This window comes from Salmo salar, chromosome ssa11 (assembly GCF_905237065.1).
Source record: "Salmo salar chromosome ssa11, Ssal_v3.1, whole genome shotgun sequence".
NCBI classification, from domain to species: Eukaryota; Metazoa; Chordata; class Actinopteri; order Salmoniformes; family Salmonidae; genus Salmo; species Salmo salar.
In genome coordinates, this window is record NC_059452.1 from 35,155,638 (window position 1) to 35,172,004 (window position 16,367).

General features: G+C 47.1%; 1 protein-coding gene across 5 annotated transcripts in view; it reads left to right on the plus strand.

The window, feature by feature from the left end:
* The window catches only part of LOC106590834 (proprotein convertase subtilisin/kexin type 6), an 85,859-nt gene that overhangs the window by 22,105 nt on the left and 47,387 nt on the right, over window positions 1–16,367 (plus strand). For all 5 annotated transcript variants that reach the window (XM_045689431.1, XM_045689432.1, XM_045689433.1 and 2 more), the window contains exons 8-9: window positions 7,590–7,802; window positions 13,854–13,954. In XM_045689431.1, the coding sequence (XP_045545387.1) occupies window positions 7,590–7,802; window positions 13,854–13,954 (314 nt within the window). The remainder of the gene's footprint in view (window positions 1–7,589; window positions 7,803–13,853; window positions 13,955–16,367) is intronic.

The window sequence follows — 16,367 nt, forward strand, 5'->3', positions numbered from 1 at the left end:
AAAATTCATTTTGCGAGAAATTCTGGTGGAAATGCCTTTATGCACAAACATTTATATTTTAGTCATTTAGCAGACACTCTTATCCAGAGCGACTTACAGTAGCGAATGCATACATTTCATACATTTTTTTTCTGTGCTGGCCCCCCGTGGGAATCGAACCCACAACCCTGGCATTGCAAACACCATGCTCTACCAACTGAGCTACAGGGAAGGCAATAATAACCATCATATGGAAGTAAACTTGGAGTCACATGATGATATGGTGTGTGGTCCTCCCACTACGACTCAGGAAACCATGTAGTTTATTTAGCTACAGATTAAATAAATTATGATGAAGTTCACAGGGTGATGAAAGTGCACAATGATGAGCTTGATGCTTCTTTCTACTAACTATCGTGGGTCTTATTCTGGTGACATGATGATCGCTTGACTACCGTTTGACAAATGTAAATATTCTTCTCCATAATAATCTCATCATGGAGACGACCCTACCTGCACTGTATCTGTGAGTGGTTGGCTAGAGCACCAAGACCAGACGAGGCACATTTGCTATTTAACGCAACAGTTTTTGTGAAAAAACTATCTGTAGAGTTGAAAACGTGATGGAAACACATGGAACTACAGATGTTTATTGGACACCTGAAAACTGAAGCAAAAAGTAAATGTTGTGCACACTAACTCATAACGCACCGATTTTTTGGCGGAAACACACCACTGGTGGGAAAATGCGCATATTTTCTTTATGTGGATTTTAGAATATTCGCATGAAAATCTGTAGACAATTGGATGGAAACCTAGTTTATAGCTAATCACACCCTATGTATTGCCCAATGTAGCGCACTACTTCGATGACACCCCATTCCCTGGGCCATATAGTGCTTTACTGATAACCCCCTTTGGGCCATATAGTGCACTACTAATGACCCCCTTTGGGCCATATAGTGCACTGCTAATGACCCCCTTTGGGCCATATAGTGCACTACTGATAACCCCCTTTGGGCCATATAGTGCACTACTGATAACCCCCTTTGGGCCATATAGTGCACTACTGATAACCCCCTTTGGGCCATATAGTGACTACTAATGACCGCCTTTGGGCCATATAGTGCACTACTGATAACCCCCTTTGGGCCATATAGTGCACTACTAATGACCCCCTTTGGGCCATATAGTGACTACTAATGACCGCCTTTGGGCCATATAGTGCACTACTGATAACCCCCTTTGGGCCATATAGTGCACTACTGATAACCCCCTTTGGGCCATATAGTGCACTACTGATAACCCCCTTTGGGCCATATAGTGCACTACTGATAACCCCCTTTGGGCCATATTGTTATGCTTTTCATAGGAGAAGTATCGAAGTCAGGCGCAGGACACAGGAATGAGTGCAAACAAAACGTTTTACTCAAAAACAATAATCCATCTTCTCCCGCAGCAATAAAACATGGCTGGGAGAAAATCCTCCAACAACTACAAAACAGGTAACAATCACGGACAAGATAAACATGAAAGCCAGAGGGTTAAATAATGAACATAATCAAGGAATATGAAACAGGTGTGTATAATAAAGACAAAACCAAACGAACAGGGAAACATAGATCGGTGGTAACTAGTAAGCCGGCGACGTCGATCGCCGCCCGAACAAGGAGAGGGGCCGACACCGGCCTCAGGGACGACCCGGAGGACGGGGAGCAGGGCGATCCGGACGGAAGCGGTGAAACTCCTGGATTAATGATGGGTCCAAGATGTCCTCCGCCGGTACCCAGCTTCACTCCTCCGGACCGTACCCCTCCCACTCCACGATGTACTGAAGGCCCCTCACCAGACGTCTGGAGTCCATAATGGCTCGTACTGTATACGCCGGGGCCTCCTCGATATCCAGAGGGGGCAGAGGAACCTCCCGTACCTTAGACTGCTGGAGCGGACCAGCCACCACCGGCCTGATGAGAGACACATGGAACGAGGGGTTAATATGATAATCAGGGGGGAGTTGTAACCTATAACAAACCTTGTTCAATCTCCTCAGGACTTTGAAAGGCCCCACAAACCGCGGACCCAGCTTCCGGCAGGGCAGGTGAAGGGGCAGGTTTCGGGTCGAGAGCCAGACCCGATCCCCAGGTGCATAAACCGGGGCCTCACTGCGGTGGCTGTTGGCACTCGCCTTTTGCCGCCTGATGGCTCATTGTAGTCATACATGGGCAGCGTTCCATGTCTCCTCCGAGTGCCGAAACCATTCATCCACCGCAGGAGCCTCGATCTGGCTCTGATGCCATGGAGCCAGGACCGGCTGATAACCTAGCACACACTGAAAAGGGGTAAGATTAGTTGAAGAGTGGCGTAGGGAGTTTTGGGCCATCTCCGCCCAGGGGATAAACGAGGCCCACTCTCCCGGCCGGTCCTGGCAATAGGACCGCAGAAACCTACCCACCTCTTGGTTGACTCTTTCCACCTGCCCGTTACTTTCGGGGTGGAAACCCGAGGTAAGGCTGACCGAGACCCCCAGGCGTTCCATAAACGCCCTCCAGACTCTAGACGTAAATTGGGGACTCCAATCAGACACTATGTCCTCAGGCACCCCGTAGTGCCGGAATACATGGGTGAACAGGGCCTCCGCAGTTTGTAGAGCCATAGGGAGACCGGGCAAAGGAAGGAGACGGCAAGACTTAGAAAACCGATCCACAATGACCAGGATCGTGGTGTTACCCCGTGACGGGGGAAGATCCGTCACGAAATCCACCGATAGGTGTGACCACGGTCGTTGCGGAACGGGAAGGGGTTGTAATTTCTCTCTGGGCAGATGTCTAGGTGCCTTGCACTGTGCGCATACCAAACAGGAGGAGACATAAACCCTCACGTCCTTAGCTAACGTGGGCCACCAGTACTTCCCCGCAAGGCAGCGCACCGTCCGACCAATACCAGGATGACCAGAGGAGGGTGATGTATGGGCCCAACAGATCAAACGATCGTGAACATCAAACGGAACGTACACGCGCCCAACGGGACACTGGGGGGGAGTGCGTTCTGCACGTGACGCCCGTTCGATGTCCGCGTCCACCTCCCATACCACCGGTGCCACCAGGCAAGAAGCTGGAGTTATGGGAGTGGGCTCCGTGGACCGCTCCTCTGTATCATACAGCCGGGACAGTGCGTCTGCCTTCACGTTCTGGGAACCTGGTTTGTAGGAAAGAGTGAAAGCAAAGCATGTGAAAAACATAGCCCACCTAGCCTGGCGAGGGTTCAGTCTCCTCGCTGCCCGAATGTACTCCAGATTTCGGTGGTCAGTCCAAATGAGGAAAGGGTGTCTAGCCCCCTCAAGCCAATGTCTCCACGCTTTCAGAGCCCTGACCACAGCCAACAACTCCCTATCCCCCACATCATAGTTACGCTCCGCTGGGCTGAGCTTCTTCGAAAAGAAAGCACAGGGGCGGAGTTTTGGTGGCTTACCCGAGCGCTGAGATAGCACAGCCCCTATTCCAGCCTCGGATGCGTCCACCTCAACTATGAACGCTAAGGAGGGATCAGGATGCGCCAGCACTGGAGCCGTGGTAAACAGAGCCTTCAGGTTACCAAAAGCTCTGTCCGCCTCAGCCGACCACCGCAGTCGCACCGGTCCCCCCTTCAGTAAGGAGGTAATGGGAGCTGCCACCTGGCCAAAACCCCGGATAAACCTCCGGTAGTAGTTGGCAAACCCTAAAAACCGCTGCACTTCCTTTACCATGGTTGGAGTCGGCCAATTACGCACGGCTGAAATGCGGTCAGCCTCCATCTCTACCCCTGACGCGGACCAACGGTACCCAAGGAAGGAGACGGACTGTTGGAAGAACAGACATTTCTCCGCCTTGACGTAAAGGTCATGCTCCAACAGTCGACCAAGCACCATGCGTACAAGGGACACATGCTTAGCGCGGGTGGTGGAGTATATTAGAATGTCATCTATATACACCACTATACCCCGCCCGTGCAGGTCCCTGAAGATCTCATCCACAAATGATTGGAAGACGGCTGGAGCATTCATTAACCCATACGGCATGACGAGGTACTCATAGTGCCCAGAAGTGGTGCTAAATGCCGTCTTCCACTCTCCCCTCCCTTGATACGTAACCAGGTTGTACGCGCTCCTGAGGTCCAATTTTGTGAAGAAGTGCGCCCCGTGCAATGATTCTGTCATACTAGCGATAAGAGGCAGCAGGTAAATGTATTTTACCGTAATCTGGTTCAAACCTCGATAGTCAATGCACGGGCGTAAACCGCCATCCTTCTTCTTCACAAAAAAGAAACTCGAGGAGACAGGTGAAATGGAGGGCGGAATGTATCCTTGTCCCAGAGATTCGGTGACATATGTCTCCATAGCCTCCGTCTCCTCCTGTGACATAGGATACACGTGACTCCTGGGAAGTGCAGCGCCCTCCCGGAGATTTATCGCACAATCCCCCGGTCGATGGGGTGGTAATTGAGTCGCCTTCTTTTTACAGAAGGCGATTGCCAAATCGGCATATTCGGGGGGAATGTGCATGGTGGAAACCTGGTTTGGACTCTCCACTGTAGTGGCACCTAAGGAAACACCTAAACACCTCCCTGAACACTGACAGGACCATCCCTTGAGAACCCTCTGTTGCCACGAAATAATAGGATCATGAGAAGCCAACCAGGGAAGACCCAAAACAACGGGAAACGCAGGAGAGTCAATCAGAAAGAGACTAATTCTCTCCTCATGACACCCCTGCGTCACCATAGCAATGGGAGCCGTGACCTCCCTAATCAGCCCCGACCCCAAAGGACGACTATCTAGGGCATGTACAGGGAAGGGAACATCAACGGGAACAATAGGAATCCCTAATCTATGAGCCAAAGACCGATCAATAAAGTTCCCAGCTGTGCCTGAATCTACTAGCACCTTATGCTGGGAATGCGGGGAGAACCCCGGAAATCCTATAGATAACCACATGTGAGCAACGGGGGGTCTGGGTGAGTCGTGTGCCTACTCACCTGAGATGAACCAGCAGTGTTCCGCCTACCACCTCGACTTCCTGGAGAACCTCCCCAGCACCAACCAGCAGTGTGTCCTCTGCGGCCACAGCTAGTGCATGGAATGGTTCCCCCTCCGGTCTCCCTCGTACCAGCCCCTCCCAACTCCATAGGTGTTGGGTCTAAGGGGCTGGGGGATGGAACCAACGAACCCCGATCTGGACGTTCGCGGGAGGCCAACAGGTTAAGTCCACCAGCTGGTCCAGGTGGATGGTGGTGTCCCTACAGGTTAGCTCCCGACGAACGTCCTCTCGCAAACCACACCTGTAGTGGTCGATCAGGGCCCGCTCATTCCATCCCGCACCCGCCGCCAGAGTACTAAAGTCCAGCGCAAACTCCTGAGCGCTCCTCATCCCCTGTCTTAACTGCAACAATCGCTCCCCCGCCGCTCTCCCTTCCGGTGGATGATCAAATACTGCCCGAAAGCGACGGGAGAAGTCCTCGTAGTTATCCAGAGTAGGGCCTACCCCTTCCCAGATGGCGTTGGCCCACTCCAAGGCTTTACCAGTCAGACAGGAGATGAGAGCGCTCACTCTCTCGCGTCCCGAAGGTGCCGGCTGGACAGCCGCCAGGTAGAGCTCCAGCTGGAGTAGGAACCCCTGGCACCCGGCAGCTGTTCCGTCATACGTTCCCGGGAGCGAGAGCCGAATCCCACTGGATACTGACGACGGATGGTTGAGCATGTGTGTCTGATGTGGTTCTGGTGGTGATGGAATGGCTGGGTCGAAGGGAAATCCTCTTCTCTCAATACTGTCCATAGTCTGCAGCACGCGATCCATGGCTGTCCCGAGACTCTGTAACATGATCGCGTGCTGCTGGACGCGCTCCTTTACTGGACTAGGAGTACTGGCTGCTCCTGCTGACTCCATTATAGTGGTCCGTGATTCTGTAATGCTTTTCATAGGAGAAGTATCAAAGTCAGGCGCAGGACACAGGGATGAGTGCAAACAAAACGTTTTACTCAAAAACAATAATCCAACTTCTCCCGCAGCAATAAAACATGGCTGGGAGAAAATCCTCCAACAACTACAAAACAGGTAACAATCACGGACAAGACAAACATGAAAGCCAGAGGGTTAAATAATGAACATAATCAAGGAATATGAAACAGGTGTGTATAATAAAGACAAAACCAAACGAACAGGGAAACATAGATCGGTGGTAACTAGTAAGCCGGCGTCGTCGATCGCCGAACGCCGCCCGAACAAGGAGAGGGGCCGACTTCGGCGGAAGTCGTGACACATATAGTGCACTACTGATAACCCCCTTTGGGCCATATAGTGCACTACTAATGGCCCCCTTTGGGCCATATAGTGCACTACTGATAACCCCCTTTGGGCCATATAGTGCACTACTAATGACCCCCTTTGGGCCATATAGTGCACTACTGATAACCCCCTTTGGGCCATATAGTGCACTACTAATGACCCCCTTTGGGCCATATAGTACACTACTGATGACCCCCTTTGGGCCATATAGTGCACTACTGATAACCCCCATTGGGCCATATAGTGCACTACTAATGACCCCCTTTGGGCCATATAGTGCACTACTAATGACCCCCTTTGGGCCATATAGTGCACTACTGATAACCCCCTTTGGGCCATATAGTGCACTACTAATGACCCCCTTTGGGCCATATAGTACACTACTGATGACCCCCTTTGGGCCATATAGTGCACTACTGATAACCCCCTTTGGGCCATATAGTGCACTACTTTTGACCAAACATTTGATCAAATGAAACCCAATTGTAGTGCACTACTTTCTTACATGAGTGTTTCAATGAAACCCTCCATTCCCTTCCTAGTGTACTACTTTTGACTTGAGCAACTCAAATTACACCCTATTCCCCATGTAGTGCACTACTCCTGACCAGAGGAATTTTTGATCAGAAAACGTCATGAATATCAGCCTTTGACGAACATGATTTGCCCAAAATAACTTTGGAAATCAGTGTACAGAACTGCATCACTCAAATTAGATTAGACAGTAACAGGACCTCAATATGAGGCACTTGATTTCAAAAGGTATTTTGGAGCAAATCAATCTACTTAACCGAGTCACTCAAATGAAACGAATAAGGAAATGCAATTCCACTTATTGTTTAGTGCCCCCAGAAGTACAAAGTGAAATGGTCCTTATTGCTGTGTGGTATTGAACTGGGCCTCAACTCTGTTGAAAAATGGATTGCATTGATTCAGTGGAGCGCTAAGAGCACATTACTTAACAAAGAGAAGAAAGTGTTTTTTGGGGGATGTACGAAGGCCATTTACAATGGAGATAATTTTAACGAGAAAGAAGTATTTTTCAAATCAACTTTCAATGTCTACTGATATCCTTTTCACACTATCGTGCTGAACCAAACTGTGCAGGCTCAGGTATCTTCTTTTCAAGTTGTATTTCTCAACAACTATGAAGGATGAGTAACCCAGCTTGATTTGGATCTTCTCTGTTTGGCTCAGTTGTTCACATCTGTCCCTCTCTCCCTCTCAAACAAGGCCCTAAAGGGTCTGGGCTCCATCTTTGTTCACATCTGTCCTTCTCTCCCTCTCAAATAGGGCCGGAAGGGTCTGGGATCCATCTTTGTTTGGGCGTCGGGGAACGGCGGTCGCCAGGGCGACCACTGTTCATGTGACGGCTACACCAATAGCATCTACACCATCTCCATCTCCAGCACCACAGAGAACGGCAACAAGCCCTGGTACCTGGAGGTCTGCTCCTCCACACTGGCCACCACCTACAGCAGCGGGGAGTTCTATGACAGGAAGATAGTAAGTGTGCGTGTGTGTGTGTGTGTGTGTCTGTGTGTGTCTGTGCATGTGTGTGATTCGTGTGTGTGTGTCTGTGCGTGTGTGTCTGTGCATGTGTGTGTGTGTGTGTGTGTGTGTGGTGGAGGAGGTATTGTGTGTGTGTGTGTGTGTGTGTGTGTGTGTGTGTGTGTGTGTGTGTGTGTGTGTGTGTGTGTGTGTGTGTGTGTGTGTGTGTGTGTGTGTGTGTGTGTGTGTGTGTGTGTGTGTGTGTGTGTGCAAGTCCTAGTACTTGGAGATCTGCTCTTCGTGGCAAGTTTTACAAAAGGAAAATAGTTGAGTTTTGAGGTGTGTTGATGTTTTAATCAAGTGTGCCTTTGCCTGCTTTCCCATGGAAGGAAAGCTGTTTAGTTGCAGGGTTAAATTTCAAACAGATTCAACCATAAAGACCAGGGAGGTTTTCTAATGCTTCACAAAGAAGGGTACTTATTGGTAGATGGGTTTAAAAAAAGCAGACATTGAATAGCCCTTTGAGCATGGTGAAGTTATTAATTACACAGTAGGAGAGGAAGGAAACCGCTAGGGATTTCACCATGAGGCCAATGGTGACTTTAAAACAGTCACAGAGTGTAAATTGCTGGGATAGGAGAGAACTGAGGATCGATCAACAACATTGTAGTTACTCCACAATACTAACCTAAATGACAGAGTGAAAAGAAGGAAGCCTGTACAGAATAAAAAATATTCCAAAACATGCATCCTGTTTGGAATAAGGTACTAAAGTAAGAAATTAACTTTACAGTGACGGAAAAAAGTATTTGATCCCCTGCTGATTTTGTACATTTACCCACTGACAAAGAAATGATCAGTCTATAATTTTAATGGTAGGTTTATTTGAACAGTGAGAGACAGAATAACAACAAAAAAATCCAGATAAGCGCAGGTCAAAAGTGTTATAAATTGATTTGCATTTTAATGAGGGAAATAAGTATTTGACCCCTCTGCAAAACATGACTTAGTACTTGGTGGCAAAACCCTTGTTGGCAATCACAGAGGTCAGACGTTTCTTGTAGTTGGCCACCAGGTTTGCACACATCTCAGGAGGGATTTTGTCCCACTCCTCTTTGCTGATCTTCTCCAAGTCATTAAGGTTTCGAGGCTGACGTTTGGCAACTCGAACCTTCAGCTCCCTCCACAGATTTTCTATGGGATTAAGGTCTGGAGACTGGCTAGGCCATTCCAGCACCTTAATGTGCTTCTTCTTGAGCCACTCCTTTGTTGCCTTGGCCGTGTGTTTTGGGTCATTGTCATGCTGGAATACCCATCCACGACCCATTTTCAATGCCCTGGCTGAGGGAAGGAGGTTCTCACCCAAGATTTGACGGTACATGGCCCCGTCCATCGTCCCTTTGATGCGGTGAAGTTGTCCTGTCCCCTTAGCAGAAAAACACCCCCAAAGCATAATGTTTCCACCTCCATGTTTGACGGTGGGGATGGTGTTCTTGGGGTCATAGGCAGCATTCCTCCTCCTCCAAACACGGCAAGTTGAGTTGATGCCAAAGAGCTCCATTTTGGTCTCATCTGACCACAACACTTTCACCCAATAGTCCTCTGAATCATTCAGATGTTCATTGGCAAACTTCAGACGGGCATGTATATGTGCTTTCTTGAGCAGGGGGACCTTGCGGGAGCTGCAGGATTTCAGTCCTTCACGGCGTAGTGTGTTACCAATTGTTTTCTTGGTGACTATGGTCCCAGCTGCCTTGAGATCATTGACAAGATCCTCCCGTGTAGTTCTGGGCTGATTCCTCACCGTTCTCATGATCATTGCAACTCCACGAGGTGAGCTCTTGCATGGAGCCCTAGGCCGAGGGAGATTGACAGTTCTTTTGTGTTTCTTCCATTTGCGAATAATCGCACCAAATGTTGTCACCTTCTCACCAAGCTGCTTGGCGATGGTCTTGTATCCCATTCCAGCCTTGTGTACGTCTACAATCTTGTCCCTGACATCCTTGGAGAGCTCTTTGGTCTTGGCCAGGGTGAAGAGTTTGGAATCTGATTGATTGATTGCTTTTGTTGACAGGTGTCTTTTATACAGGTAACAAGCTGAGATTAGCAGCACTCCCTTTAAGAGTGTGCTCCTAATCTCAGCTCGTTATCTGTATAAAAGACACCTGGGAGCCAGAAATCTTTCTGATTGAGAGGGGGTCAAATACTTATTTCCCTCATTAAAATGCAAATCAATTTATAACATTTTTGACATGCGTTTTTCTGGATTTTTTTGTTGTTATTCTGTCTCTCACTGTTTAAATAAACCTACCATTAAAATTATAGACTGATCATTTCTTTGTCAGTGGGCAAACGTACAAAATCAGCAGGAGATCAAAATTTCCCTCACTGTATGCCCTGAATTCTAAGTGTTATGTTTTGGGCAAATCCAGCACACGTCACTGAGTACCACTCTTCATATTTTCAAGCATGGTGGTGGCTGCATCATTTTATGGGTATGCTTGACATCACCAAGGACTAAGGATTTTATAGGATAAAAATAAACGGAATAGAGCTAAGCACAGGCAAAATCCTAGAGGAAAACCTTGTTCAGTCTGCTTTCCAACAGACACTGGAGACAAATTAAGGACAATAACCTAAAACACAAGGCCAAATATACACTGGAGTTGCTTACCAAGATTAAGAAGGAAAGCAATTCCACAATTTCACTTTTAACAAGGCACACTTGTTAATTGAAATTCATTCCAGGTGACTACCTCATGAAGCTGGTTGAGAGAATACCAAGAGTGTGCAAAGCTGTCAAGGCAAAGGGTGGCTACTTTAAAGAATCTCATATATAAAATATATTTTGATTTGTTTAACACTTTTTTGGTTACTACATGATTCCATATGTGTTATTTCATAGTTTTGATGTCTTCACTATTATTCTACAGTGTAGAAAATAGTAAAAATCACGAATAACCTTTGAATGAGTAGTTGTGACCAAACTTTTGACTGGCACTGTATGTAAATGAGATATTTCTGTATTTCATTTTCAATACATTTGCAAAACAATTATTAGATATAAATATTTTTTTTTTGCTTACGGCACCTGGTATTCCCATGCCGTCTCCCATCCAAGTACTAACCAGGCCCAAAATTTCTAAAAACGTGTTTCACTTTGTCATTATGGGGTATTGTTTGTAGATGGGTAAGGAAAAAAAATATTAAATACATTTTGAATTCAGGCTGTAACACAAGAAAATGTGGAATTAGTCAAGAGGTATGTCACGCATGTGTGTAGAAACGGACCAAGGCGCAGCGTGAGTATTGTTACACATCTTTATTATATTGTGAAACTTAGCCAAACAAACAATAAACTATAAACAAAACACAAACCGTGACGACCGAGGTGCAACATGCACTAACTCAAAATAATCTCCCACAAACACAGGTGGGAAAAACAACTACTTAAATATGATCCCCAATTAGAGACAACGATGACCAGCTGCCTCTAACTGGGAATCATACAAAAACCCCAACATAGAAAAAAGGAACTAGAACACAACATAGAAAAAATAAACTAGAGCACAACATAGAAAAAATAAACTAGATAAACCCCCCAGTCACGCCCTGACCTAATCTACCATAGAAAATAAGAGCACTCTATGATCAGAACGTGACAGGGTATGAATACTTTCTGAAGGCACTGTAAAGTAGTTCATTGAATTTTCATAAAATTCAAATGTTTTGCTGGCTTACAGGTAGCGATAAAACAGATAGTGAGTATTTTGTGGGTGGAAACTTGGACAAAAGATAGATAGGTCTGTGTTTAGAGATGCTATATTGATGGATGCTAGTTAAATTAAATGTCAGGGGTGCGTTCACTACATTCCACAAATCTGAAAGTAGTGGATTGGTGGAGGCATAGGCTTGAGTTTTTATTTGTATTTATTTTAGTTTACAGCACCAGGTATTCCCAGGCTGTCTTCCATCCAAGTACTAACCAGGCCCAACTCTGCGGAGCTACTGAGATCAGAAAATATCAGCCGTGTTCAGGGTGGTACGGCCTAAAGCATATTTAAAAAATATATAATTCTCCCCGAATTACGACCTTGGCTCATCGCTACAGTACAACTCCCGTATGGGCTCGGGAGAGGCCAGTACAACTCCCGTATGGGCTCGGGAGAGGCGAATACAACTCCCGTATGGGCTCGGGAGAGACCAGTACAACTCCCGTATGGGCTCGGGAGAGACCAGTACAACTCCCGTATGGGCTCGGGAGAGGCGAAGGTCGAGTCATGCGTCTTTTGAAACATGACCCGCCTGGCCTCGCTACTTTTTTTTATCACACTGCTTGTTTAACTCCCTTAACAATTCTTTAAAATTACAAACTTATAAATGTGTTTCCTTAACTTGAATGCAGTCCAGGGACAAGGAGATGTAAATCCAGACTTAGGTTTGGTATACATAGCCATTACCACTAACTGCTAACATAAGCATTTTCTAACAAACCTATAACAGTCAATGTATCCCAAAATAGAAGTATCCTTTAAAGAGCGCGGCATAATGTGGTAAAAAAAATCTGTTGGTTGGTAGCAGGGGCATAGGTAAACATAACCAATTGTGTCTTGCGGTTTCTCATTGACTGCTTCCAAGGTAAAGAAACAAAATGTAATATGCAATTTTGTAATTTGGGTGAACTATCCCTTTAAGGCCCTGGTGTGATAACTCTGGGTGGGGCTCTGGCCTCCTGGGCTCAGGGCCCATATTTGTCAAGACGCTTGATACAGCCCCCTGAGGCTGTGGATCCTGTACCTCTCCCCCTGGGGCTGTGGATCCTATACCTCTCCCCCTGGGGCTGTGGATCCTGTACCTCTCCCCCTGGGGCTGTGGATCCTATACCTCTCCCCCTGGGGCTGTGGATCCTATACCTCTACCCCTGGGGCTGTGGATCCTATACCTCTCCCCCTGGGGCTGTGGATCCTATGCCTCTCCCCCTGGGGCTGTGGATCCTATACCTCTCCCCCTGGGGCTGTGGATCCTATGACTCTCCCCCTGGGGCTGTGGATCCTATACCTCTCCCCCTGGGGCTGTGGATCCTGTACCTCTCCCCCTGGGGCTGTGGATCCTATGCCTCTCCCCCTGGGGCTGTGGATCCTATACCTCTCCCCCTGGGGCTGTGGATCCTATACCTCTCCCCCTGGGGCTGTGGATCCTATACCTCTCCCCCTGGGGCTGTGGATCCTATGCCTCTCCCCCTGGGGCTGTGGATCCTATACCTCTCCCCCTGGGGCTGTGGATCCTATACCTCTCCCCCTGGGGCTGTGGATCCTATGCCTCTCGCGGCCCCCTCCCCTGCCTATGGTCTAGGCCAACACTGTGGGTGTCCTGGTTAGAATAATATTTACTGAGTTTAGCAGAAGCTGAACCTGTGGCCCCAGCCCAGTACACATGGTAGGGCAGTGGTGGTATTTGGTATTTATTAAGATCCCCATTAGCCGCTGCAAAAGCAGCAGCAACTCTTCCTGGTGGTGGTGGTGGGGTTACCGCAAGGAGACTGCTCTCTGCCCTTCTCCCCTCACCCATCTGTCATGTACTTTAACAAGCCTTGGCTATGTGCTCCCTGCTCCGGCATCCACTTAACAGTCAATTGGTCTTTCCTCGCCAAGAGTCCGAAATAGCCTCCACTCATTGCTGTCTCCTTGCCGTCATTACTAATGATTTGTGAGAATGTCATATGTGAGTGAGAGTGTAGTGGCAAAGGGAACAAGAAAAGGAAGCTGCATAAGAGTATTAGGACATAACCCAAAATGCCAAAAAAACAAGTTCCTGTACTTAGTCATTATTATGTCATCACTTCTGTAAATAACTGTAAATATTACTGTAAATAGAATGTATGTTGTATTGCTATAGTCCGGTGTGTCTCGACAGGCAACTGGTTGTACAGTGCATTTTGTGGTTTAGGGAACACATTTCTGAGTGTCATCTTTGCGGCAGCCATTCATTCTAACTCAAGAAGAAATGAATGTAAAGAAAGATGATGAGTGAATAAGATGTAAACTCTGTCGTTTTCCCTTCTGTCAGATGACCACAGACCTGCGGCAGCGCTGTACTGATGGCCACACTGGCACCTCTGTGTCGGCTCCCATGGTGGCTGGGGTCATCGCTCTCGCTCTGGAGGCCAAGTCAGTACCCCTCTCTCTCTCTACCCTATCCCTCCATCCCTCTCTCTCTCTACCCTATCCCTCCATCCCTCCCTCTTTCTCTCTCCACCCTATCCCTCCATCCCTCTTTCTCTCTCTACCCTATCCCTCCATCCCTCCCTCTTTCTCTCTCTACCCTATCCCTCCATCCCTCTCTCTCTACCCTATCCCTCTATCCCTCTTTCTCTCTCTACCCTATCCCTCTATCCCTCTTTCTCTCTCTACCCTATCCCTCCATCCCTCTTTCTCTCTCTACCCTATCCCTCCATCCCTCTTTCTCTCTCTACCCTATCCCTCCATCCCTCTTTCTCTCTCTACCCTATCCCTCCATCCCTCTCTCTCTACCCTATCCCTCTATCCCTCTTTCTCTCTCTACCCTATCCCTCCATCCCTCTTTCTCTCTCTACCCTATCCCTCTATCCCTCTTTCTCTCTCTACCCTATCCCTCCATCCCTCTTTCTCTCTCTACCCTATCCCTCCATCCCTCTTTCTCTCTCTACCCTATCCCTCCATCCCTCTCTCTCTACCCTATCCCTCCATCCCTCTTTCTCTCTCTACCCTATCCTTCCATCCCTCTTTCTCTCTCTACCCTATCCCTCCATCCCCCTTTCTCTCTCTACCCTATCCCTCCATCCCTCTTTCTCTCTCTACCCTATCCCTCCATCCCTCTTTCTCTCTCTACCCTATCCCTCCATCCCTCTTTCTTTCTCTACCCTATCCCTTCATCCCTCTTTCTGTACCCTATCCCTCATCCCGCTTTTCTCGTTTCTGTCTAAAGCCCGCCTGTTTAGATTTCTTTCTTTTTCCCACTCCATTTCTCTTTATCCCTCTTCCTCTCTCTCTCCTGGCTCATTATGTCTTCTGTCCATCCATTTGGATCTTGTTCTCTCTATCTTTCCTTTCTCTCTCTCTTTCTCTTTACTGTATCCCTCTCTTTCTCTCTCTCTTTCTCTTGACTGCATCCCTCTCTTTCTCTCTCTCTTTCTCTTTACTGTATCCCTCTCTTTCTCTCTCTCTTTCTCTATACTGTATCCCTCCCTTTCTCTCTTTCTTTCTCTTTACTGTCTCCCTCTCTTTCTCTTTACTGTCTCCCTCTCTTTCTCTTTACTGTCTCCCTCTCTTTCTCTTTACTGTCTCCCTCTCTTTCTCTTTACTGTCTCCCTCTCTTTCTCTTTACTGTATCCCTCTCTTTCTCTCTTTTTACTCTAACCCTTTCCCCCACTCTCCTTGCTCATTGTCTGTCTGTCTGTCTGTCTGTCTGTCTGTCTGTCTGTCTGTCTGTCTGTCTGTCTGTCTGTCTGTCTGTCTGTCTGTCTGTCTGTCTGTCTGTCTGTCTGTCTGTCTGTCTGTCTGTCTGTCTGTCTCTGTCTGTCTGTCTGTCTGTCTGTCTGTCTGTCTGTCTGTCTGTCTGTCTGTCTGTCTGTCTGTCTGTCTGTCTGTCTGTCTGTCTGTCTGTCTGTCTGTCTGTCTGTCTGTCTGTCTGTCTGTCTGTCTGTCTAAATATCTATCTATCTATTCAATTCAATTCATGGGGCTTTATTGGAATGGGAAACACATCTTAACATTGCCAAAGCAAGTGAAGTAGATAATATACAAAGTGAAATAAACAATAAAAATGAACAGTAAACATTACACATACAGAAGTTTCAAAAGAATAAAGACATTACAAATGTCATATTATGTATATATACAGTGTTGTAACGATGTACAAATGGTTAAAGTACACAAGGGGAAAAGAATAAGCATAAATATGGTTTGTATTTACAATGGTGTTTGTTCTTCACTGGTTGCCCTTTTCTTGTGGCAACAGGTCACAAATCTTGCTGTTGTGATGTCACACTGTGGAATTTAACCCAGTAGATATGGGAGTTTATCAAAATTGGGTTTGTTTTCAAATTCTTTGTGGATCTGTGTAATCTGAGGGAAATATGTGTCTCTAATATGGTCATACATTGGGCAGGAGGTTAGGAAGTGCAGCTCAGTTTCCACCTCATTTTGTGGGCAGTGTGCACATAGCCTGTCTTCTCTTGAGAGTCAGGTCTGCCTACGGCGGCCTTTCGCAATAGCAAGGCAATTATCACTGAGTATGTACATAGTCAAAGCTTTCCTTAAGTTTGGGTCAGTCACAGTGGTCAGGTATTCTTCCTGGGTCATATTTATCTATCTATCTATCTATCTATCTATCTATCTATCTATCTATCTATCTATCTATCTATCTATCTATCTATCTATCTATCTATCTATCTATCTATCTATCTATCTATCTATCTATCTATCTATCTATCTATCTATCTATCTATCTATCTATCTATCTGTCTGTCTGTCTGTCTGTCTGTCTGTCTGTCTGTCTGTCTGTCTGTCTGTCTGTCTGTCTGTCTGTCTGTCTGTCTGTCTG